General features: G+C 34.3%; 1 protein-coding gene across 2 annotated transcripts in view; it reads left to right on the forward strand.

The window, feature by feature from the left end:
- The window catches only part of LOC116810729 (sodium channel protein type 3 subunit alpha), a 114,796-nt gene that overhangs the window by 63,648 nt on the left and 24,199 nt on the right, over positions 1 to 26,949 (forward strand). For both annotated transcript variants that reach the window (XM_032755547.2, XM_032755546.2), the window contains 8 exons: positions 767 to 899; positions 1,763 to 2,001; positions 6,715 to 6,888; positions 7,849 to 8,205; positions 10,038 to 10,508; positions 22,502 to 22,622; positions 24,106 to 24,260; positions 25,020 to 25,193. In XM_032755547.2, the coding sequence (XP_032611438.1) occupies positions 767 to 899; positions 1,763 to 2,001; positions 6,715 to 6,888; positions 7,849 to 8,205; positions 10,038 to 10,508; positions 22,502 to 22,622; positions 24,106 to 24,260; positions 25,020 to 25,193 (1,824 nt within the window). The remainder of the gene's footprint in view (positions 1 to 766; positions 900 to 1,762; positions 2,002 to 6,714; positions 6,889 to 7,848; positions 8,206 to 10,037; positions 10,509 to 22,501; positions 22,623 to 24,105; positions 24,261 to 25,019; positions 25,194 to 26,949) is intronic.

Here is a 26,949-nt window from a genome sequence, read left to right on the forward strand (position 1 = left end):
TCTGCAAATTTGGTAGACCTACCGAGACAAATAATGGACATTTTCACCATCAGATCTATAAGATGTATATTCACCAAGAATTGTATAATTATCTATTCATATTCTGGAAAATTCATATTCTTAAAATTAAGTATTATAACCAATTTGTTGATAATGGGCAATTTCATACAACTGTCAATATTTACAGTGCTATTTTAAAAGGACTCTAAAATGTGTTTTTTTAATAGGATAAGATATAGAAATAATTAAAGAAATTTCAGGAAAGCACACACATTTCATCATACATCTGTGTTTTTGCATGGAAAAAATTGGCCCACATATGTCAATATTGTCAATATAGCCTCAAAGAAAATAATTCAGCCTTGAGACTATATAATCATAATATTTACTGGGGGGAAATTGATCTGATTATTAATCATTGATAGAAGATAAAAATAATTTTCACTGAATGAAATAAAATAATAAATGACTTTAGCATGTTTACAACAAATTTCCTTGAAAATTGTGACAGGTTAATTAAAATATTTCTGTAATATAATTGTGTTATACAACTGCATCCCGCTGGTGAATTCCTCTTAAAGATTACTACCTGTGAGAATTTTTTTTTAAAAAAACTGTTTATAACTTAGCAATAATTCAATATTTTATTCCTTGAAAATTCTTACCTGGAAAAATTGCATGTAGCATGATTTGCCAAAGAAATGCTATGTGGTGTTGTATTACTTATTGGGAAGAGTGGTTTGAGCCATCAGTATTTGGTTTGCAGGGCACCACCACTGAAACGGAAGTCAGAAAGAGAAGGTTAAGTTCTTACCAGATTTCAATGGAGATGCTGGAGGATTCCTCTGGAAGGCAAAGAGCCATGAGCATAGCCAGCATTCTGACCAACACAATGGAAGGTAAGAAGCAGGACCACAGAAAGAAATGTTTGTTGATTTTGACACAGAGGAATGAGCAGCAACTATTTATACACTAAACTTGTTCATACATCACACAGCCCTCACTCCTTGAAGTTTGGAGAGAGAATATATTAGTACTGCCCTTTTTAGATCAATTATATGTCAGTTCTAACATATGTTCTTTAGAAAACATCAATTACATTTTATATCATGTCTTCTTGGTGTATTAGATATACAGTCACATAATAATTATTTTGTAACAGGCCTCATCCATTAAAATTTCAAGCAATATTTTAAATACATGATGCTAAAATTCTAAAAGATATGTACAAACCACAAAAGTAGATTTGAGTCTGAATTTATACTAAAAAGAAGGGCATACTACATTCTCATTGTGTGCAAGATTAGTGTTGATATGGAAACTATGAGAGGAGAGAATAGTTCATAAATGTTATCACACACATAAGGGATCACAACTTTAGACAATGTTTTTAAAAAGGTACTTTCAGAAGAAACAATAATTATTTAAAATTTTAATAATTGTGTAATGCTTATTTAAAATTCTGTTTTGACAAAGAGCATACAGCAATTTAATCAATCATAACCTAGTCATTTTAAAAGCAAAATATTAAATTCAAAGTGCTTATTTTCTGTATTCAAAAGAGAAAAAATCGATCTATATGACATTTTAATTAACATTTTCTGAAAATATTTAATGGGATTGTCTTCTCAAGTTTCTTAAGTAATATGAACTTCTATTTTCAAATATAAGCATCAATTTTGTTAAATAATGTAAAATCTACTAGCAATAATAACTCATTCTTATTGTTATTTACTACTCTTCCTTGTTATTGTCCCTCCAGAACTTGAAGAATCTAGACAGAAATGTCCGCCATGCTGGTATAGATTTGCCAATGTGTTCTTGATCTGGGACTGCTGTGATGCATGGTTAAAAGTAAAACATCTTGTGAATTTAATTGTTATGGATCCATTTGTTGATCTTGCCATCACTATTTGCATTGTCTTAAATACCCTCTTTATGGCCATGGAGCACTACCCCATGACTGAGCAATTCAGTAGTGTGTTGACTGTAGGAAACCTGGTAAGTACATTTGAAGTTTACTTATTTACTTTGGTAGAGGTGGGAGGGATAGACCAAAGGGAAAGATCTATTTGTGCTGTGTTGAACCCAAAAATTATATCCTCTTTCCTCATAGAAAGAAATATCCAAGGAATATTACAGGGAATCTCAGAGATACAGCCTAAAACTCAACTGGTATGAATGCTGATTGTTTAGGCCAATGTCTGTGCTGACTGATCATGGTGTCTTACCAGTTGTAAACGTCTCAAAATCTTTACAGTTGTTCTTGCTGGAAATGTGGGTCCAGATAAACCAGGAGATCTAACCCCGGCTCCACAAACATGTGGTTTTAACCCACACAGCCTCTAAAAAAATCATGTCCATTGAAGGGATGACCCAAAGATTGATGTATATGAAAAAAAAGAACATCATTGTTTCAAGTTAACTACCTAATAAAAAGCTTCAGTGATAATCATACAAGAAAACAAATAGTTGCTAAATTTGCATTTGTGATTTAGCCATACCCTGGTTCAAATTACTGAGCATTCATCTGTGTCTGTGTGTCCTGATCAAAATGGGTGAACAAGTAAGAAAAGGGTTTACATATATTATTAATCAAGAGCTTTGTCTGTACTAACTCAAACAAACTTGCGGCAAGGGGTAGTGGGAAAACTGGAATGGAGGGAAAAGGTAGACTAACAAACTAAGTAAAGGGCAGTATTGCAGTCTGACTTCAGGAACAGTTTTCATCAAGGGCTTAGATATGGCCCGCGAGTTCACTGCATCATTTGTCTTTAGGTCAGCAAATGTTCAGTAAGAGCTCACTGATTTTCCGTCTTACAACCTCTACACTGAAAAGTATGAATCTCTCTTTGAGTCTCATTCCAAAGACTCTCTTGATAGAACTTAGGCATAATTTGCGTCACATGCTCACCTCTGATTTAATCAGCCTTGGCAGAGGGTGGGATCATGTTGAAAACATGGCAGTCCTGAGGAATCATGCATGAAGGAGCAATTGCCAACAGAAGGGGGAAAGGAAATGCTGGTGGATAATTGGATAATTGTGTGCCCTAATAAGTGACCTCAAATTATCTGCATTATTTGACTCAGTAGAACACTCACCATATTCTTGAGATTTTCTTCATCTTTGGCAAAGGCCGTGTCCCATTTTTCTGTTGCCTCTCTCAGTGTTTACATGGTAGTCACTCAATAAATAACCCACTGGTTGATACCTACCCAAAAAGGCTGCTTCAGGTAGCATGATTTTGCAAAAGAGCACAGGATTTGCAGTCGAGTGGAAGTGATTTTGACCTTAGTTGCCTAGTGCTTACTAGTGAAATGGCCTCTGGACAAGTCTGATAAACAATCTGAGTCTTTGTTTTCTATTATTGAAATGAATGTAATAATACCCTTCGTGCAGAGTTGTTGTGAAGGCCACATGAGGTAATGTGAAAGCACCTAGACTGTGCCTGGCATCTAGCATGTGCTCAATAAACAGTTTCCTTCCTCATATATATGCTATTAACCTTTTAGACCTTTCTTTGAAATAATGATGGAAAATATTTCTGGTGTAGTTCTTGTATTTTTCCCAGGATATTGGACAGTTAGGGAAGTTGAACAGGTGAAGGAAGATTTTGGAAATTTGCCAGAGTGAAGCAGGAAATATAGAATTCCAATGCTGAAGCAGTTGAGTATGGAAACACAAGATAAGAGAGGCTGGATTATAAGATGATTGAATGAAAAAGCACTAGACAAAAGCATCAAATCTAGGTCCTAGTCAAAGTGTTCATGGTAAATATCTGTGTGGTTTTGAAAAGTCACTTAGATCCTTGAGTCTATTTTCTCAACACACGTATAAACAATGAGTGTGTTGGACTAAATGACTTTTTATGTATGTCCCAGTTCTACAATTCTATGACTTTATGTGTAGTAACTGAAATAATGAGGTGGGAAAGTGGAATGGGAGACTGATGCCTGGTAGATTGTGATAGAACCATCTATAAGTTCAGGTTAGTGTTGGGGAAACAACATTTGTCAAGATAGAGAGCATAAATTATAGGGAACACACTTGAGTTATTTATTTCTAACCATAAAAATAGGAGAATATGTAAACTGACTGTCTCTATTGGTTGATACCTCCTTACTATAATGATTAACATATCAATTATGCATTGCATAACTTACAAAGCATTTGTTCATAGAATATGTACCCATAGAATTTCCTACCCATAACAACCTTTATCATAAATATTTATACATATGAAAGTAATACATATATTTAATATATATGCAGAGAGAGAGCATGTGAGAGAGAAAGAAAGAATTTCTGTCATGGGTGCTTAGCTGACTTAGGACTATATTATAGCTCATAGATGATTACACAGAATATTTTGTGGAGAGCTTATAATTTGCTCATTAAAATAAATTTAGAATATCTATGTACTAGTTTATTACTGCTCAAATTATTGCATACTGCCTTATATTCTACATGAGGACATTGAATTGTGGAATTTTCCATCTTAACTTAGATCAATATGCCCCATTTTGCATTCTGTTTCTGCAGTACATAAAAATTACATCACTTCCTTGTTGATGAGATTAATCAAATTTGAGTATCAAGAGACCTTGAATCTCAATTAAGTTTCACTAAGGTGCTCTGTATTTTTGTGGAGTATTTTTTTTTATTTTGTTTTTTAATCATTATAAAATGCTTGCACCCATCATAGGGATTCAATCAGCAAAAAATAGCCTATCAATCATAGTAGGTTAGACAACATCTTCATCATAACAAACATTTCCAACTTACCTGACAATGCTGAAACTAGATTAAAATGTACCAAAAACAATCCCATTGATTTTTAGGGCCTTAACTGAAAACATTTACAGAGATATAGCTGTCATTTTGGATTGCTGGTTGTAATAAAAATATTATTTTTATGAAAAGTTTTATGGCGGGATTACATTTTTAGATAAGCGTAAATTTAGGGTATATGTTTTTAAAGGCATGAGATCCAGTCATTTTAGAAGAGCTGAAAAGATCACCTTATGATTTTCTATAGAAAGAGATATTTGTAGATTATTTACTTGGATGGTTCTAGCTCACTTTAAATAATATATTTCTATCATCAGAGTGCCTATTTTAAATAATAGCTGCTTCTAAAAGTTTTATACAAGAAATAAAATTTGTGTAGTTAGAACTTATTTTACACTTACCAGGCAAACTCACTATTTGAAAAACAAATCTTTGATGCGTTATTCTATAAAATGAAAAATATATTTTTCAACGGGCATTTCACCATATACCTGGATTTTCATGCACTAGGCTTGCTTAAAACACATTTTATTTCTATTTGAGTGAATGGATGACTACCATTAGGCTGTTTTTTTCTGTGATGGGTATTTCCCATCTGTGATTGGAAAAAATGAAGTGTTAGCTGCATTTATATATTCATAAGGGTGGATCAAGATTTCTTTTAAGTGGAACCAAATAATTGTTATACTGTTATTTTGACAGAATTCCTTCAAGATAAAGGCTGATTTATCTGGATAAATGCTAAGCTTGACTTTACAGTCATAAACTGCAACTTGTAACTATAGCAAATTAAGAGAATTGCTTTAAAAGATTTTCTGCAGGAGTAATTACATAATTCTTCATGTCCTGTGTCTCTCAGCCTATTATTTTGAGTTAAAAAAAAGTTGTGTTTGTTTCATTGTTTTTCTTTCTATTGTCAAATACACATTTATCTAGCCACTCAAGTGATTTATTAATCTCAATTACATATATATGCATACTGAGTATTTTCTCCTGCTGGTTTCAATTAAATCTGCAGTTTCTTGCTCTACTAATCCATTAACCTTAATTCTGAGGCATACATCCAGAGATCGTTATTATAAACAATTTGTGGCAAACTTACTCTTGTTTCAGGAATGTTTATAAAATTATAGAAATAAGATGGTGTCCCTTAGAAAACACAAAATCAAAAACAAAATATGGTTTTTACGAAATTAATTTTCAATAACTTCCAGTAATATGTGGATTTGTTCCTGATGCGATACTACCCAGAAATAAATTTGGTTGTGATTACGTTAGAAATGTAGTGTACCAACAAGGGCAATAATTCAGTAGCTATTATTCAATACCAGATTTAAAATGTAGACCATGAAATGTTTTAAAATTAGTGTTTTTCTTGGAAATCCAGAAGACTCATTAAATAATACCACTCTACTTAATAAAATACTCCCCTAGAGGGAAAAAAAAAAAAAAAAAGGCTAGACATTATTGGGTGTGTTGGCTCATGCTTGTAATCTCAGTACTTTGGGAGGCTGAGGCGGGCGGATCACTTGAGGTCAGGAGTTCGAAATTGGCCTGGCCAACATGTTGTGAAACCCTGTCTCTACAGAAATTACAAAAATTAGCTGGGCATGGTAGGTAGCCCACGCCTGTAATCCCAGCTATCTGGGAGGCTGAGGCAGGAGAATCACTTGAACCAGTGAGCCAAGATCACGCCACTGTACTCCAATCTGGGTAACAGAGGGAGACTCTGTCTCAAAAAATAATAATAAAAATAAAAAATGAAAATTAAAAAAAAAGCTAGACTTGAATTGATTTGTCACATTCTCTCACTTTAAATTTTAGATATTTTTATTCCTGACTGTTAATGTTCTTCTTTATAAATTCATGTAGCATCAGTGTTTTTCAGTGCTCTTGAAGTAGTGCTGATCTCTATTTTTTAGGTCTTCACTGGGATTTTCACAGCAGAAATGGTTCTCAAGATCATTGCCATGGATCCTTATTACTATTTCCAAGAGGGCTGGAATATCTTTGATGGAATCATTGTCAGCCTCAGTTTAATGGAGCTTGGTCTGTCAAATGTAGAGGGATTGTCTGTACTGCGATCATTCAGACTGGTATCTATTTATATATATCCCTGTTGCTCATTGGCACAACATTTATTTTGAAATTGAATCAATGTATATTTATATAATAATTAATTTTAATTTTAAATTTACATCAATATATGACATTCTAAGAAAACATATAAACATCCTCTTTAAAGCTAAGTATAAACCGTTTTCTAAGAATGATGAAAGCGTTTGAAATACTTTATAATAATTAGGTATGTAGGGCACATTAGAAAACCTACAAGTACTTTCTAAAACTGTGTTTTAAGTTTATGAAGTTTTTTTAGCCTTACAGTCTGTAAAGATATGCAAATAAAAATTTTAGGCCCCGGTTAATTTTAGCTTTTTATTAACCCTCCTTCTAGGAATGGGGACTGTTTTAAAGCAACGTGTGTGAAAATATTTGATGTTATCAGTATCTTAAATAATTGTATAAAAAACTTTTTGAATTATCACAAAATTTTATTGAGAAATAAGTAAAATGTATTGAAAATTAAGCAAAATGTGTATTTTTTCAATTTTTTTCTGTACATTTTTATCACATTATTTAGGTTATTTTACTTTTATTTTATATTGGCCTATAAAAGTATATGATTTATACTTTTAATATTTCCTTTTACTCTCTAAAATAAAACCTGAAGACAACATTAGTTTGCTAATTTAAAAATGTCTCTAATCAAAATAACAATTTGTTTACATGGGCATATCTTTTGATGAATCAGAAATGTTTTATTTATTATTTTTGAAATGTTTTATTTTAATTTTTGCACTTAAATTATATTATGACCAGATTTACAATCCTAATATTGTTAACACTATTTTTTCTGGATTTGAAATTGAATTAGTTCAGTATATTTTGAGTTTTTACATCTACCACATGTGGTTCTATGATACCACATACTAATAAAATAATATCTAAAATTATATTATGATTACTACTAAGAGCATCTTCTCACTTGATTACAGCTTAGAGTTTTCAAGTTGGCAAAATCCTGGCCCACACTAAATATGCTAATTAAGATCATTGGCAATTCTGTGGGGGCTCTAGGAAACCTCACCTTGGTGTTGGCCATCATCGTCTTCATTTTTGCTGTGGTCGGCATGCAGCTCTTTGGTAAGAGCTACAAAGAATGTGTCTGCAAGATCAATGATGACTGTACACTCCCACGGTGGCACATGAACGACTTCTTCCACTCCTTCCTGATTGTGTTCCGCGTGCTGTGTGGAGAGTGGATAGAGACCATGTGGGACTGTATGGAGGTCGCTGGCCAAACCATGTGCCTTATTGTTTTCATGTTGGTCATGGTCATTGGAAACCTTGTGGTACGTATGTATTACAAATGCTCATAAATTAGAACAAGAGCAGACAGTAGCTAGGAAGGTGGCCAGATGTGGTAAACATATCTCTGGTTTATAGTAAGTGGCCTAGACTGAAATCCCCCTATTAGTACTCTGAGAATGAGCAAGTTATTTAACTTCTCCTGGGCTCTGGTTTCCCATTTTTTATGACATTGGAATAACAAAACTGAAATCATATCTTTAATGTAAAGATTAAGTCAGGTGTATTTATGAATGCCTGGGGGGCATAAATATTAGATTTTCCTTTCTTTCTTCTTCAAAGAAAGTAAATTTTTATCACTAAGAATTGTATCTTAATATTGTTTTGATAAGAAAATGACCTCTACTAAATCTAAAAAGACAACTATCTATTCTATAATCAAATTGCTCTTTGCATGTTCATAATTCATGTAGTTTGCTTACTCAGAGACATAGGTTGCATAGTACCAAATTTTGAAGACACATTTCAATGAAGTAGACCATTATATTTTAGCTATGCATTGTAATTATCCAAGTAACTTGGAAGAGGACAAAATGTTTTCTTCCCTGAATTTGCATTACTAAAGGAAAACCAATTATTACAGTTTAAATTATTCATATGTATGGACATTGTCCAGACTCAAAGGACTTACTTTTAACTGTGACTTAAAATCACTAATGTAAAAACATAGTTTATATATTTATGTGTTTAATGCTTAAATTTCTCAGTCATGTGTGGGCAAAGCACTTCTTTATGCCATCATATTGGGCCTTTCCTTTGAGGGATACATTTCAGATAAACTTGTTCAGAAGAATGCTACTGGGATACCTACCAACATGCAATTTTTTCTCCAGAATAGTAAATCAGGGAGCTCTAGATTCTAAAAAAATCTGATACAGAAATAAGGAAACAAACTGGGGCTTTTGCCTTGCATGTCTTCCTATAGTGTAACATACTCTGAAACTCAATAACTAACTACATTTCAGGCTAAAAATATTATTATAAATTTTCTTTTACATCAGAAATAGTGAATTATTCCTGCATTAACCATAACTTATCAGTTGGCTGGGTAACTTTTTCGTATCCCGTAATATTCTGAGAGTTAAAATTGCCTCATACTTTCTACACACACACACATACACACAAAGAAAGAAAGAAAAAGAAAAGTAAGTTATGTGGGTCTAGCCTAAACCCTGGCATACTTTTAGATTTCTCTCCATCTGTTGAGCTATTTGAACACATAAATTTCAAAGTGTATTTGATGGGAAACGTGTTAAGTCATATATAATTTGCACTTAGAAATTTCTGCTGTTATAAAAGTTTGTGGCCATTGGGCCAAAGGAATTTGTATTTCAAGTACATCATTTGGCACATATCATCAGGCTATTAAATAAATAAGTTCATTCTTTATATACACGAAGCTAGAAATTCCCTAGGAAAAATATGGTAAGATGAAGTAAGGTAAAATGATTAAGATGAAAGTATCTTTTTTTCTCTCTCTCTCTCTCTCTCATTGGCAGAATCCTTGAGGGTGGGATTTTGTCTTTTCACTGGCAAACCTGAGTAGACACCATTTAAATCTTAGAAGCTCTGCTTTCCTATTGTCCCTCCCAATAGGAAAAAAAGAACAGGTGCTTGTTTTATCATTTTGCCCTTAGAGCAGGATATTAGGTCCTTTAAAGAGTGTGCGACTTAGACATGGCATCTGAAATATAGTAAGCATTCAATAAACATTTGTTGAAATAATTTTAGCAAAGATCTATGAGTTCCCTTTTTAGGCTGTTATTTAAATGCATATTTCAATATTAAAATAGATATTTTTCTTTTTTTCTTTTAGGTTCTGAACCTCTTTCTGGCCTTACTGTTGAGTTCATTTAGCTCAGACAACCTTGCTGCTACTGATGATGATAATGAAATGAATAATCTGCAGATTGCAGTAGGAAGAATGCAAAAGGGAATCGATTATGTGAAAAATAAGATACGGGAGTGTTTCCAAAAAGCCTTTTTTAGAAAGCCAAAAGTTATAGAAATCCATGAAGGCAATAAGATAGACAGCTGCATGTCCAATAATACTGGAATTGAAATAAGCAAAGAGCTTAATTATCTTAGAGATGGGAATGGAACAACCAGTGGTGTAGGTACCGGAAGCAGTGTTGAAAAATACGTAATCGATGAAAATGATTATATGTCATTCATAAACAACCCCAGCCTCACCGTAACAGTGCCAATTGCTGTTGGAGAGTCTGACTTTGAAAATTTAAATACTGAAGAGTTCAGCAGTGAGTCAGAACTAGAAGAAAGCAAAGAGGTAAGAATGCTTTTAAATTTTTTGTTCCGTTTCCTATGATAACCATGTACTACAGTTATTTACTATTTTCATTGTGCTTATATGCATTATCAAAAAGTAATATTGAAAGTCATATGTATATAGTGATGTTGGAAAATCACAAGATACTCTTTATTGGGAAATGTATTTCTAAAGATTCCAACTTTTCACAGGAAATTAAACCTTTCTGAGTATTCGGTATATTCATTTTCTTGATCATTTGAAAACGTGGTTTAAAAATGTGGCCTTTTAGGCCGGGCATGGTGGCTCATGCCTGTAATCCCAGCACCTTGGGAGGCCAAGGAGGCAGATCACTTGAGCCCAGGAATTCGAGGCCAGCCTGGGCAAGATGGCAAACTCTCCTCTCTACAAAAAAATACGAAAATTCACTGGGCATGGTGGCACATGCCTGTAGTCCCAGCTATAAAGGAGGCTGAGGTGGGAGGATTGCTTGAGCCCAGGAGGTAGAGGCTGCAGTGAGCCATGATCACATCATTCTACTCAACCCTGAGTGACAAAGCAAGACCCTATCTCAAAAAATAAAAACTAGCCTTCCAAAAAAGAGATGTTATTTAGTACATTACACTCTCAACTATATTATGTTCTTTAAAAAATAACTTATTTTCGTCATCTCCTTACTCTCTATATTAGGTTTTGCTATGATTTTTATATGAAAACTTTATGTACTTTTGTTAACCTCTGAAAGTCTTATTCACTATGATAGTGTTTCATTTATGAAAGTGTTATACACATTAGGAAAGTACAAGTAGGACTGATTATATTTTGCCCAGTCAAGGATGAGCAAATCTATAGTCTTCCAGAGTAACTTGAAAATACTAAGAACTACTTTAAAAAGCTTCACTTGAGGGCTATAGTTACTTTGTAGATTAATAAACCTGCTCTTACTGTTGTATTACTAGGAAAGAGAAAAAAGGAAGGAAGGAAGGAAGGGAGGGAGGGAGGAGGGAGGGAGGGAGGAAGGAAGGGGAAAGAAAGGGAAAGAGAAAGAAAGAAGGAAAGAAAGAAAAAAGGGAAAGAAAGAAAAGAAAAGAGAGAAAGAAAGAAAGGAAGGGAAGAAAGAAAGAAAGGGAAGGAAGGAAGGAAGGAAGGAAGGAAGGAAGGAAGGAAGGAAGGAAGGAAGGAAGGAAGGAAGGAAGGAAATTATTCCTACTGCATGATTAGTATTCTTAAGTTTCTATCATAGTAGTAATGGTATTAATTCTTCAATCCTGTGTTGTGGAAAAGAGGATTAAAATTCTTTACTATTATTTATGTATAGACATGTAATATATAAGAGTACGAAGTAAGTCTAGCACAGATGGAGTTATCAAAGACATGTTCTAGCTTGAGGGTATAATGTTGACACAGTGGGAACCAAACCAACAATGTCCGATTTCGTGAGCATATTTTGGAACTCTTTTTTTTTAAATAAGTGTGTCAACAAAACTTGACCTGAAATCCTTGTAATAGGTAGCTGACAGTCTTACAACTCATAGCTTCCTGACTATTTTCAGGTATTTTAGAGTTGCTGAAAGATAGTATAATAATACGTTGGAAAATATTTTGAAAAAGGTAAAATACATACAAAATTAAGTAGCGATATTTTTTCTCTAAATTCCATTTAAAGTCTGCTAAGTGAGTTCAACTCTAATTTATGTTGCTCATTCTGACAAACTAAGAATTCAACTCTAATTTTATTTCCCATCACCTGGCATGAATTTATGTAAGAAGAAATACCAGTCAACAAGAACTTACTGAGCACTTTTTGTGAATTCAGCAATCTGCTGGATACTAGGGGTGAAGGAGAGCTCTATAACAAAACTCTCCTTCAAGGAAATCTCGACATATTTGAGTAAGATAACATGAACTCATGAAATCATTAAAGACCTATTAAAAAGTTTAATCCTGGCCGGGCGCGGTGGCTCACGTCTGTAATCCCAGCACTTCGGGAGGCTGCGGCGAGCAGATCACGAGGTCAGGAGATCGAGACCATCCTGGCTAGTACGGTGAAACCCTGTCTCTACTAAAACAAAAAACAAAAAACAAAAAAATTCGCTGGGTGCGGTGGCGGGCACCTGTAGTCCCAGCTACTCGAGAGGCTGAGGGGGGAGAATGGCGTGAACCCAGGAGGCGGAGCTTGCAGTGAGCAGAGATCGCGCCACTGCACTGCAGCCTGGGTGACAGAGCAAGACTCTGCCTCAAAAAAAAAAAAAAAAAAAAAGTTTAATCCTGTCAGGTTGCATATAAGGCTATAGGTATTGAGGAGAGCAAGAATAATTGCTAAATGGAAGAGATAAAATTGAAATAGGCCTCAAAATTTGGGTCAAATATAGATTAACAGAAAGCAAAATGAAGCTTACTAAAGGAAAGCTGGAGCTGACAGTGAGCTTGGTATTAAAGAGAGTTTAGGGTTATCATTGCAGATTATCAGGCAGTGATAATCTACATGAGCTAAGTGTTGGTTGAATATATAGTGGAAAATATGTTTGAATGTGTGAGGTAGTTTCAGATTATAAAGTTTTAAAGTAAGCCAAAGAGTTCAAAGTTAATAGGGAGCTATTTTCCGTTCTGAAGCAGGGGAAGGCAATTGGAAAGTGGTATTTTAAGAACATTCATTTGATATCAAAGAGTAAAACAGTTTAGAGTGAAAGATAAGAAAGATTATCTTGGGGAATATGGTGATAATCATTCGATAGCAATGAGGTGATAAAATTCTCAGCTAGGGCAATAAATAATGAGAATTGAGACTCATTGACAACTTGACAAACCTACTAAAGAATCTGGGAAAATGGAAAAACAGCAATGCCACTTTCTGAAATGGCCTTTAAAAAGGGCTATCCAGTTTATGTTGGAAAAGGAGTTCAATTGGAATATAACTGAATGAGAAGTGTCAGTGTTGGGAAACAGAGTCTGAGTTAGAGGTCAGGGTTTAAAAATAAGGTACAATGTTTGATAATGCAGATTTTATAATTACCTGACTCCCTGAAAATGGAGGAGCTCATCAAATAAGTAATTATAAAGTGAAAGAAAAAAGAGAAAACTAGAGACAAAGTAGCATAAAAACTTGGGGTCAAAAGAGGTAGAAAAGCTAAAAGATAGAAAAACTTTTTCTAGATTAATACCATAGAATTTTTTGACATCAGATTTATGAAAAGTAAATATCTTAACTTCCTCCTACCGAACAGTTGGTTTCCAAAGTATTTTTAAAATTTCATAATGACCACAGATATTTCAAATGACTGCTCATTATCGTGCCTTTTTAATGGCTTAAACATCATAAATTTAGAATAACAAGATATAAATCTCTCCTTTGTTATGTACCTGGAAAACATTTCTTACCTGAACAAAAGTGTCTTATGGGGTGATTTAAATAACTACTTTATCCTCCTCTTTCAAGCCAAATTTTGAATACATAGAATTCAATTACAAAATGTAAAGAAATTATTTAAAATATATAAATATGTTAGTGGGAAAATCACTAAATAAATATAAAGGTATACATTTTTATAAAGCCAGAATAAAATTTCAAGTTATCTTGCACAGTAATATTAAATTCAACAATAAATTTTATATGAATGATTTGGTAAAATGAATACTTTAAAAACCCACCAAAAAAGTAATAGGGCAACTCTCATATATGCTCCCACACAAGATAAAAAGTAGACAGTTTTTAAAATAAAAAGCCAATACCAGCATGTTCTAATATTACAGAGCAGATTAGATGAATTCTAGCAAAGTGCATTTTTGATTTGAAATTTCCAAAAGCTGCTAGCATGCTTCAGGTGCACACTTATATTGGCTGGGTTATTCCTTTTTAATAGCTATCACACACACATGAACACATTTAAAATAACATATCCATAAAGTGACATTTTGGTTCATGTTTCTTAGGTTTTTGACACAAGTAGCAAGAGAACATTGAACTCTACTTTGCAGAGCACAGAATATCCTTCCTCTTTGCTAATAAAGTGAGCACTCATATAAGTTAAACCCACCAGTTATACATTTTTCACTAAAAAACTTGCATGAAATGTCTGCTTGAAGAGGAGACAGTAAATTAATCATTAATTTAGATGGTATTTGGAAACTCTAGTTACTGTATTTCTTCTGTTCATTTTCATAATAAAGGATACCTGACTAGTGAAGCTAAAGAGAAATTATCCCTAGAAGTTTTTAGAGATAAACATAGGAATTGCTGTTATATATGTTATATATGTGTGTATATATATTATATCTGTATATACGAATACCACTAACATAAATAGGCTGGTATGGAAGCAAATATAAACTTTTGCATGAAAAAAGTTCAGGAAATTGAAGGCATGGATTTCAAAGTAGTGATTTTTTTAATCTTGCAAAAACTTGGAATTATACGAATCTTTTTGAGAAGGTCTAACGTAGAATTTGTTTTTATATTTTTTAAGTTCTCATAATCATAATTTCTTGAAATATTTATATAACTATGAATTTTTACAATTTAATTCTTAAAAGATTATTGGTTTGTTTTCCTAAGTGAAGGATATAGAATAAATGCTTTTAACAATCATATTTGAAGTTGAATTCCAAACACAATCTAGCAATATCATACTGTGACCTTCACTGCTTACCATTCTTACTTCTCACAGGAGTAAAATCAAGCTGGAGCCATCAAGAATGCAGCTCTGGTGTTTTTTAACCAGCCAGAGGCTCGTGCCACCACTTTTACCCAGGTTATCCAAGCAAGTTGTACATGTACAATCACGTTCTAAATGAATTTTGACTGGCCTGCATGCTACTCAGCTATGTTCCTTCCCCTGCCATGGCAAGGAAGTGCTAGACTTGCCCAGCTGCTCTCTGCTGAATCGTGTGACACATCACAGCATGGTCAGGCGAGATGGGCAATCCCAACATCAGATTTAATTCTGCTAATGAGTTTTCTAATTTAGTCTTTAGCCTTTTAAAACCAATTGCATGCTCTATAGGATTTATAATATCTATTTTAAAACATGATAGAAATGTTTATGGTTCAATATAGTCAGGGATGTAGGAGGGCATGCATTTTTTTGTTTCTCTGCTTTTATTTCATTAAAATAAGACCACAACTTTTTATTGTTGATTCAGCCTTTATAAGTAAATTGTATTACCAAAATAAGCCTCACAGGGTTTTTTTCTGATAGTACTGCCATTTTCAGATTATTATATTCAGATCTATGAATACAATTTTCAGCCTATCCAATTCATGTGCTCTAGATGAAAATGTTTGCTTTCATGTTTTGGGGGAAAGGTTCTGCAAAAAAAAAAAAGAAAGAAAGAAAGAAAGAAAGAAACAAAAAAGAAAAAAAAAAAGAATAGGGTGATCCTGAGGTTTGGAGATGAAGGGCCGTAGTCTGTATGCATTTGGGCAACACATATCTTGGATTTTCATGTAGGTTAGGAAAAGTTATGTCTGCAAAACCATAGTGATCATTGTAACTTAAAAAAGGAAAGCATCATGATATATGGGGTGAAAATTCTGTATATCTTGATCATTAAGTAATTGGCCTAGTGTACCCATTTTTTATTTGAAATGTCGATGATTTATGTTAATTTCTCCCTAAATGTTCTACCCAAAACTGACCAGGCAAAAAAGAGACTTGGAAAATTTACTATTTTCAGTTATTAATTATTAATTTTAGTTTTGCGAGGAGTAAAGGGCATCTCCCAAGATTATTGTAGATTTGTGGCGTAATGAGCTTTTATTTTATTCTGTTCACTCAACTTTCTCCATTGCTTACTGGAATCTCAGCCAGAGTGCGGGTTCTGGGAGGGAAATCTTGAAGGAAATGTAAAGAGTTCATAAATATTGGGCAGTTTTCAAGGCTTCTGGTGACAAGGAATATCTAATTAGTTTGGGGTTGTCTCTAGGTTTAATTTATGCATACTCTTATTTTCCTTAGGGATAATTGAGAATTCGTTGCAGAATGCAAAAAAATCAGAAATAAAATTATCAATGGAAAATAGTAACAAAGATACAGTCCATGGTGATTTATGCAATTTTTATTCAGCACCAAATTTTTAGATTTAGAATAAAACAACATTATTAGTCATTGAAGAAAATCTGATTTCTTTTTCTTTTTTCTTCACCAGCAGAATAGAATTAAATGGTACTGGCATATTATTATTTACACCGTGTTTATAGCAGGATTGCCTCCTTTTCAGAGTCTTTATGGAAACTTTGAAAGTAGATGTTTGACTAAGGTCCGGAGCACATGCCCTTCTGGAAAAGGCTTTGTGCTGTTTTTGGAATTTGGAAAGCAATGGAATAATGACTCTAGCTTTCAGTTTCTCTGTTACATGGCCAGTGTCTTCCAAATGCTCTTTGTGAAATTGAATGTGAGATAATTCTTTGAGAGGAGCAGATGGGTGTGTGAATAGCCATTTTAAACCCATCTCAACCTTTAAAGATGGTCTTGGTGCTTTAGTGTACTTCTGCTGAAAAAAAATGAAATGAAAGCTGGTTCAGACGAATACTTTTGTATCCTTTCTGGAAACAAATGGCCTTTTTCTTTTTCCTTTTTGATGCTCTTTTACTCTTCAACTACACCATAATTATTTTCAGTTTCACATACCATGTTCCTATTCAGGCTATTTTAAAAATAAAAGGAGTTCCGGGGATGTTGTACATTTACTATATGTCCAGGCAAACCAGATGGTGGTGGTTCATATTTTTAATCTTTCGATAAGTGATTGTGAAAAAAAAAAAAAAAGAGCTACTGGTCTTGTTCTTCCTGCCTAGGACAAGCAACCCAATGGCTTCACTGTGTGGCTGTCTTGTTTTTCAGGTGAAATATCATAAGTCAAGATATGGTTATGCATATCCAAAAGATCAGACTAAGGCCCTGATAGTGTGTATGACCAAAACTTTCCTCTTCTACTAGTAAGACAAAAATCCACAACTTTTTAGAGAAATGGCTAGATTTTAAAGGCAATCTGTAATGGCTGAATCTTTTATTTTGCCTCTTGAATCATACAGCAGTTTGTGAGAGTCAAATATTTGATAGCTGATTGAAAATAAATGAAATGTGAGCGCATTTCAGTGGAAGTAGGCCAGTTGCTAACATTCTCTTTTATCTCTGAAAGTTAAATTTCATTATTTAATTGGATAAAAATCAAGAGCAATATTTGTCATATGGGGGAATTTCTATATAAGGTCACGCTATTGGGCGGCGGGGAATGGTCTCATGGCCTTTTTTGGGTGTTAACTCTATTGTTTCTTATGTTGAAATAACCCATTCTTGTGAGTGGTATTTGCAGTTAACCTTCTTGAAAACTTCATATTCAGGTACCATGTCTTTGAGGACATGGTTCTTGGATCAGCGTGCGGCTTCCACAGCATTGCGCCGGGCTTCTGCTACAGCCAGGCATGTTTTCTGCGGCTGAATTAGGCCTGGAGAATGTTGCATCTTAAAACCTGCTTTCCAGCGTGCATTTGTAGAGCATAAGCCATCATCCCTCTGTAGACCCAGTCGTTTCTACAAGGGATGGAAGAATTTAACCTTTAAGTGCCATAAAATATTGGAGGAGTAGGGAGAAAATAGTACAAGAAAACAAGTTTGAACTTGTACTATGTGGTTTTATATGGAAGCTTTCTATTATTATGCCTATATTCCCAATTATATTTTTCTAACTACTTCAGAACAAGTATGAATTTAGTTATTTAGTATAGTCATCGAGTTCCTTAATATGGTAAATTTAATTTCAGGTTTCTTTGCTTTTTTTGTATCACTGTAGTATCACAGCTATGGCAATATAAAGAAAGTAAGTTATTCTTTATATTTATTGGTCACTTGCTTTTAAATCAGTTATATGCTTTTAAATAAATTTGAAGGTCATTTTGATTATGGCTATAAGAAGATGTATCACAAACCACCCTTGACTAGAATGTGAATGCCAAAGTGTTGAACTTAATTAGAAAATGTTTAGATTATTTAGATTATATCAGTGTATAGAATTATGTATATAATATAGATATGTATTATATAAATGTATACAATTTAAAATGCTTATATAGTTTTTCAGCGTGTAAATTAGTGATTTAAAAAATACAGCAGTAAAATTCTTTATGTATCCAGTGACTAAAGCATATCAGGTAGTAGATCATAATTCGTAAGCTGATGTAATTTAATAAGAAGGTGATTCACAATTTAATTTATAAATGTAAGTAAATGCATAACTTTAGAAATTTTATGTAATTGATAAAATATTTTCATAACTTCATAGAATTAAAACATAGGTACTTTCCTATGATAAATATGTGACTTAGGGCATTAAAAAATACTGTAGTAGCATTTCTGACTAAGAAGATTAAATTGGCCAGGTGCAGTAGTTCACGCCTATAATCCCAGTACTTTGGGAGGCCAAGGTGGAAGAATCACTTGAGCCCAGGAGTTTGAGACCAGCCTGGGCAATATGGCAAAACTCTATCTCTACAAAAAATTTAAAAATCAGCCAGGTCGGCCGGGCGCTGTGGCTCACGACTGTAATCCCAGCACTTTGGGAGGCCGAGGCGGGTGGATCACGAAGTCAGGAGATCAAGACCATCCTGGCTAACATGGTGAAACCCCGTCCCTACTAAAAATACAAAAAAATTAGCAGGGCATGGTGGCGGATGCCTGTAGTCCCAGCTACTAGAGAGGCTGAGGCAGGAGAATTGCGTGAACCCGGGAGGAGGAGCTTGCAGTGAGCCAAAGATTGCACCACTGCACTCCAGCCTGGGTGACAGAGCGAGACTCCGTCTCAATAAATAAATAAATAAATAAATAAAAATAAATAAAAATTAGCCAGGCACGGTGGCATGCACCTATAGCCCCAGCTACTTGGGAGGCTGGGATGGGAGAATCAATTGCATCTGGGAAGTTGAGGATACAGTGAGCCATGATCACGCCACAGCACTCCAGTCTGGGCCACAGAGTGAGACCCCGTCCCAAGGGGGAAAAAAAAAAGATTAAATCATGACTAAGGCAGATTCTTCAACTTGGGAAAGCCAACTTTATGTCAACCTTCATAGATAAGGAAGCCTCCCATAAAACACTTTTTAGTGAAATGCAAACTAACCTACCATCTTCTAAGCTTTGGTTCATAAGGGTCCTGGGAGCTTGCAAAAGCTTTGCCAAGATTCCCTCTGAGCACTCCTTGAGGGGCTTTCTAGAGCCTGAAAGATTATCTCTATAATCAGAAAATCTCTGTAATAACTGTAAAGCAATTCTCCATGAAATGGGTTCTACTCCTTGGACAATAGTAGAACGGTGGCAGGGTTTTTTCCTTGTCCATTGTCAAAAGATATGTTGTGCCTCATAATGCCAGGAGGAGAGAGGTGAACTGTGATCACTGTCCCTCTCTACCTTAAGATGTATAAATACATAACCTCCAGAGCTATTAGAATAGAGATTATTTATATCCAAACAAGTTAACCACATTCACAAATATATGTAATCTAATGACCTTCCCAATAACAAAAAAATACACCCAGAGGTCCATATATGTAAACGATTGATTCCATTGTCATTCAGGTTAGTGGCTATCAAGACTTGTGCTGTAAAGGATTTGTCTTAAATATGTATGTATTTGTATTAAACATAAGACACCTGCAGAATACATGGAAGAATTATAATGTGAAAAATTAAACATCTCACAATTATATTAGCAGTGGTAACATGGGAAGTGAAGGGTGAGTATATTTTCTAAAGTTTTCAGATGGAAAAGTACCTGTGTGTGTATACATGTATAATTAATTTTTTATTATTAACATTTTTTTATTAAATCATTCCTATTTAATAAGAAAATGCATTTTCTAATATAATTAGATAGACTCTCTCAGGACCAGACTCCACTTATATATCAAAATGGAGAGATAGAATTATCTAAAGACTATAATTCTCTCTATGAAGTGACATTAAAAGATATTCAAACATTCATCGATTCACTCTTCATGAACTCAACATAACTATTCAGTGTCTAGTCTATACTTGGTGATATACTGGATCTTTTGGTATATATATGTGTGTGTATGTATGTAGTTGGTATACATGTGTGTATATATATAGATGTATGTGAATATGTACATATATTTAGGAGAATATTTGGTCAAAGGAAACAAGCATAATAGATTAAATGCTCTATAAAATTTAGCATGAAGACAATCATGCAAGAAAGAATGGCTTCATACAGGAGGTTGAGGTTTACTATGATGAGGCTCAGAAGTTATTAAGTTTGGATTAGCCAAGAGAAAAAAAAAAAACATGAAACTTTCTATAACTGACCTCAAATACTTTGGTTTCTTATTGTTATTACTTATAAAGTGGATATTATTGCTGTCACTCATCAAAAGCCATAGTAATTAACCTATAAACTACCAGTGAAATTAGAAGAAAAATTAGTGGCTGAGACCAAACAATTATCCAGTATTTTCTTAGTTACACCAGAAGCTGCTACAATTCTACCCAGCAGTAATTTTCCTAGGTCTTTCTTAAATGAATAAAAATATCCTGGCTATAAGAAGTAGGAAAATCCTAGGAGAGGAGAAGATGTCTTGGATTTCCCACCTCTCCATAATGTAGAGGAAATTAATGGTAAAAAAAAAAACAAAAAAAAAAACTTGTGCTATCATGACCCTAAGAACTATCAGCCAAAAGTGATGGCCTAGCTTCTCTATTTACCATACTCCGGCCTAGGAGGTACTCTACTAAAAAATTGTATTTTGACTTAATTTTCATTATATATATATTTGGACATGGCTAATGTCAGATTAATATCACCTTTAAAGTAACACCACAGAAAGTATCATCTGGATACTACCCTTTAATTAGTTCACATTGTAAAATATTAAACTACATTTGCATTATGTCTTCATTAAATCAGGAATTTTGAGCCAAATTTCCCCAACATGAACAGTGTTTATGGCCTTTTAAAAAATAACACAGTAACTCTTTCAGAAGGCTTTGGCAGAGTGACCCTATAACTCAGCTACCAAAGTTAGTGGGGGCTTTGAAATCATTAACATGTCCATGCACTATTGTTTCATCTTAAAAGTTTTACATTATCTAGGTTGTGCTGTATGTCATGTCTTTGCATCTGTTTTCATAAAACATTGCACAATCCTGTCTTCCCAAGTGATCTCAGAGTACTTATTATTTATTCTTGTAATATTACAGTGGCTCTTCTAGCCATGTGGCATGGCACAATGATTTAGTTAAAGGAAATGTTCACAGCCGGGTCACACATTGAATTCAGAATGTGCTCCTAATGAAAGTCTATAGAGATTCTGGACAATGCCATTTATGAAGAAATTTCCATTTCATTTAGAATTCTTTGACAAGTATTGAATTCAGTTATGCAGTTCAAAAAAAGAGAGAGATCCATCATTTTTCTTCTAGTAGAATAAGAAGAAAATTATGTAAGCCAGAGAAAAATAGAGCACAAAGTTGAAATATAATGACTGAGACTAATGTTAATGTGCTGCTCTTTCTTTCTAAAATTATAGAAACATGGACAATACTTAGAAACAACTGGTAATATTCTTTGCCCTCTGAAAGTTTCCATCTGAAGAGGTGGAAATTAAAATTTGATTTGATGTATTTTAATTAACGTAATCATTACTAGATGTCAGCATACCACTTTATCCAACTATTCTTGGTTTGGCCTCAATGTATTAAGTTATATTCATATGGCATTCATATACAAATGCAGATCATAAAACAAGTTAATCAGTGTAATCCATCCATTCCAGACCACCCACATTGAATGTTGTCTAAACTTTTTGTCTGATTCAGGTCAGTAGTCACATTATTTTGAATAGTACGACTTGATTTATGTTAAATTATTAGTACATAATGATCAGTAATGTTAATAGAGTTAAATGCTATCACTACCACTTTTTTTTCACACAATGACACAGTATTTCCCAGTTAATTAAATAAAAGGGGGAAAATCACATCTTTGAAATGGGATTTTGTTTCCAGAAATTAAATGCAACCAGCTCATCTGAAGGAAGCACAGTTGATGTTGTTCTACCCCGAGAAGGTGAACAAGCTGAAACTGAACCCGAAGAAGACCTTAAACCGGAAGCTTGTTTTACTGAAGGTAAACAAGCTCTGATGTGATTAAATACAATCTCCCTTTGTTCTTTACAGAGACTGAATATGCCTCATTTAAAAAAAAATTTATGAAACGAGGTGTGGTGGCTTATGCCTGTAACCCCAAAATTTGGGGAGGCTAAGGTAGGAGGATTGCTTGACCCCAGGAGTTTGAGACCACCCTGGGAAATGTAGTAAGGCTTTGCCTCTACAAAAAAAAAATAATAAAGAAAAAATAAATTAGCTCGACATGGTTGTACATGCCTGTGGTCGCTGCTACCTCAGCCACAGCTGTATCTTAGAGCTTTTGCAGGGAGTCAAGGCTGCAGTGAGCCATGATTATGCCACTGCACTTCAGCCTGGGCAACAGAGCAAGACCCTGTCTCAAAAAAAAATTTTTAAAAATACATAAATTAAATAAAATAATAAAAATATTTAAAATAATTAGTGAAGGCATGTTTATCTTTATTTTCCTTTTTTGTCTTTTAAAAAGTTAATCTCTCTAGATTTCTAGTCAGCAGTGACTATTCCTGGACAATTAAAATGATCTGATAGGTCTTTTTTTTTTTTCTCATTCTCCATAATGTGAGGAAGCTGACCCTATGAGATAAATGGCATTCTAGAATGTCATGTCATTGATATTGTAATCCCTTCAGAACTCCTTGGCAATGTGTGATTTGATTTATAGATGCTACAGTAATTACATTCCCTCCCTTACAGTTCCAATGTGGTTAATGTGCTCTGGCTACAGCTGTTTTGAGATGTAGCTGTATTGTGAGGCTTTGGCAAGGAAAGCAATAGCTGTTCTCACAGAAAGCAGCACAGTGTCTTGCACACAAATCAATGAATATCTATTATTCAATGTGATTGGACTTAATCTGATGAGTAGTAGCTCAGAGACTTACAGAAGAAGAGTGGACGGGAGTTAGAAATAATGTGAAAGCTAGGAGGGGGAGGACAAAGGGAAAAGAGATACTGACTGACGAGCTGAGTCATAGGTGTGACTAAGAAAAGCACTGAGGCTGAAAAATAAATTAGCTTCGGAAAATTGACAGTGGCTGATGCCTGGGAAGACACCGAGATTTTCTGTGCATGTGTGCATGAAAAGAATTAAAAACCCAGGATCACATCGAAATATGAATAAACAAATCGAACATGTAGTTTTGCCTCACATGTGAGAGATGCACCTGGACTATTTTCATCAATGGCCTTGAGGCAAAATAATCCTGACTGGTGGTGAAGAATGAAACCATTGTTACTTAAGCAAATCTAGACGAAATATTTCCTTGAATTCTAAGTAGCTGGCTGAGTATATAAGTCTGAGAATAATTCATTATACAGGAGGGATGCTGACAATAACTAGGAAATGAAGGAGATGGTTACCCTATGAAATGATTACCTGGAAGTGGAGTGGGGAAGGAGCAAGAAAGTTTATTTTTTCTTACTTAAGATTAAAATATATTTTTTAATTAACTATATTTGATTTTTAGGATGTATTAAAAAGTTTCCATTCTGTCAAGTAAGTACAGAAGAAGGCAAAGGGAAGATCTGGTGGAATCTTCGGAAAACCTGCTACAGCATTGTTGAGCACAACTGGTTTGAGACTTTCATTGTGTTCATGATCCTTCTCAGTAGTGGTGCATTGGTAAGTGAAATGCTTATTGGCAAGAATCAGATTCTGGTGAAATAGTTTATTCTCCAAAATTACCAGATGCAAACACTGAGCTTCAGAATCAAAAGAAAAGGCATATCTGTGTCTTGCAGAGCTTGGCACCCAAGGTTTAACGACGCAAAATTCAGTTCAGAACAAATCAGCACCATGAAACAGCCAGATGGAATTTCTCATCTGGTGTTTATCTAACAGATGTTTTCCTCACTGAGACAACCGTTTGCAGAGACATTCTGTAACCACGTTACTTTCCCAGTCAAATACTATCCAGTTTTCCCTAATAATTGTATTAACATTTATGGACTAAAAGCGTATTTTAGGGTTTTTTTTCATGCATAATCAACTTATTCTCTCAAAATAAGCCAGATCATTCAGGAAATTGTAGAAAGTAATGTTTGAATAGGCCAATGCTCTCCCTCATTAACAGAACTTCTAGTTATTTCTGAGTTCATATTACTTCATTAAAAGCATGTCTTTGTAACAGTAATTGAGATAGAGACTTAGGGGTGAGAAGTAGGAAAGAAAGCACATTTTGAATCACTAAAGGCATGACATTTCCCTGCCAGCATTTTCACACTTAGTTTAAGTCTTTAGATTTTGTCTGATGTTCAACGTTTATGTGAAATATCAATAATCAAATTATTGTTTTGTACTCACTATTATGCTAAGCAATTTTTTTCAAATATTTAGAAGAAGCAAGCCATTTAAGTAAAAGAAAATATTTTTGATTCACAGGCCTTTGAAGATATATACATTGAACAGCGAAAGACTATCAAAACCATGCTAGAATATGCTGACAAAGTCTTTACCTATATATTCATTCTGGAAATGCTTCTTAAATGGGTTGCTTATGGATTTCAAACATATTTCACTAATGCCTGGTGCTGGCTAGATTTCTTGATCGTTGATGTAAGTATCTTGAATGATTTTTATAAAATTGTTTTTAAAAGAGGCAAGTTTGACATTTCATATATTTCTGTTATTAAAACTGACTTTCACTAATGATGACATAATTATGCAGTTATTTAAACAAAACTATAACATATGCAACAATGAGGAATATCTCATGGGAAAGAGTAGAGGAGGTCCTAAAAACATGGGCAGTGGTAAGAGCAAACACAGGGAGAGTTGTTCTTTACCACAAACAGACAGCTTTTATTTTTCTGAAAGTTAAGTGCCTCAAGGTAAGTAATAGCTAAATAATATGTTAATTGACAGATGTAAGCACTTAACTTATTAACAGTTCAGTTTAAAAAAACAAACAAACATCTCCAAGAGGCAAAATCAAAAATGACTGAAGGTCAGAAATTGTGTAAACTGCACTTTAATCCCTTTCTAGAGTACGTGTGACTAAATACTGTTAACCCATGTACTGAGTTCATTCAGCCACAGCCACATACCCACAGAAACAACAAAATGCATTTCCATTTTTAAATCAGTAGTTAGATCCCAATAGCTAATCAGATATTTACCATGCAAAGAGTTAGGTGTAGGTCTGTTCTGACTCTGATTACCCTCGGGTGAGTAGTCATAGGAACATTGCCAATTATGGAATCTATCTGACTTGCGCCTGTTTTTTTATTGCAAATGACAGAGAGGCACTGGGACAACATGACAGTCCTCTGATTCCTTGTAGTCTGTAATATTCCGTTGCACAAGGCTTCACAGCCTCCTAACAAAACAAGGTGCTTCAAATACTATCTCTAGCCATTTCCTAGCAATCACAAAGCACTTTATTTTGAGCCCTAACACTTGCCAATATAAATCAATGATTGCCATATGTGTGCATTCATTCTTTTTCTCATTTTTGACGAGTCTGGGTCTATCCAAATTCTACTCTTCTTCCTCCCACAAACACATATTCACAATTATATAACCAAAATGTGTTTAACCCTTTAAGTTGATAAGAAATCTGCTGCCAAGTCACTTTTAATAGACCAGAAATGACTTTCAATTTCCTTGGCTGGCCTTTTAATAATAATAGAGATGAATTTCAACATAACTCTGAAAAGTTATCCACAAACGGAAACTTAATATTTTCACATTCTGCAGCTAGAGTGGACCTTAAGGAATATCTAGGCTTTATTCAAGACATGAGGAAACTAAAGCCTCGGTTTAAATATTTTTTGGAGATAACACAGCTTCTTAATAATAAAGTTGATACGTGTCCAAATTTACTAATTCTCAATTCAGTGCTCCTTTCCCCCACAGATTTTCTGCCTAGCTGATCCATTATAAATGTATTAGTTGTAATAGGCAAATGTGTATGTGTATGTGTTTGTGTGTGTGTGTGTGTGTGTGTGTATCAGACTGGCTTTGAGATTTAGTGTTTAAAATCTCCACCTTCTCTGTGAAAGATGGAACACTAAATACATTCAATGATCCTTTCCGGTTCAAAAAGATTTTATCATGTATGAAGATTATTATCTTTTTTTTTTTTTTGAGATGGAGTTTCGCTCTTGTTGCCTAGGCTGGAGTGCAATGGCGCGATCTTGGCTCACTGCAACCTCTGTCTCTGGGGTTCAAGTGATTCTCCTGCCTCAGCCTCCCGAGTAGCTGGGATTACAGGTGCCCGCACCATGCCTGGCTAATTTTTTGTATTTTTAGTAGGGACAGGGTTTCACCATGTTGGCCAGGCTCGTCTCAAACTCCTGACCTCAGGTGA

This window comes from Hylobates moloch, unplaced genomic scaffold, assembly GCF_009828535.3.
Source record: "Hylobates moloch isolate HMO894 unplaced genomic scaffold, HMol_V3 SCAFFOLD_1, whole genome shotgun sequence".
NCBI classification, from domain to species: domain Eukaryota; kingdom Metazoa; phylum Chordata; class Mammalia; order Primates; family Hylobatidae; genus Hylobates; species Hylobates moloch.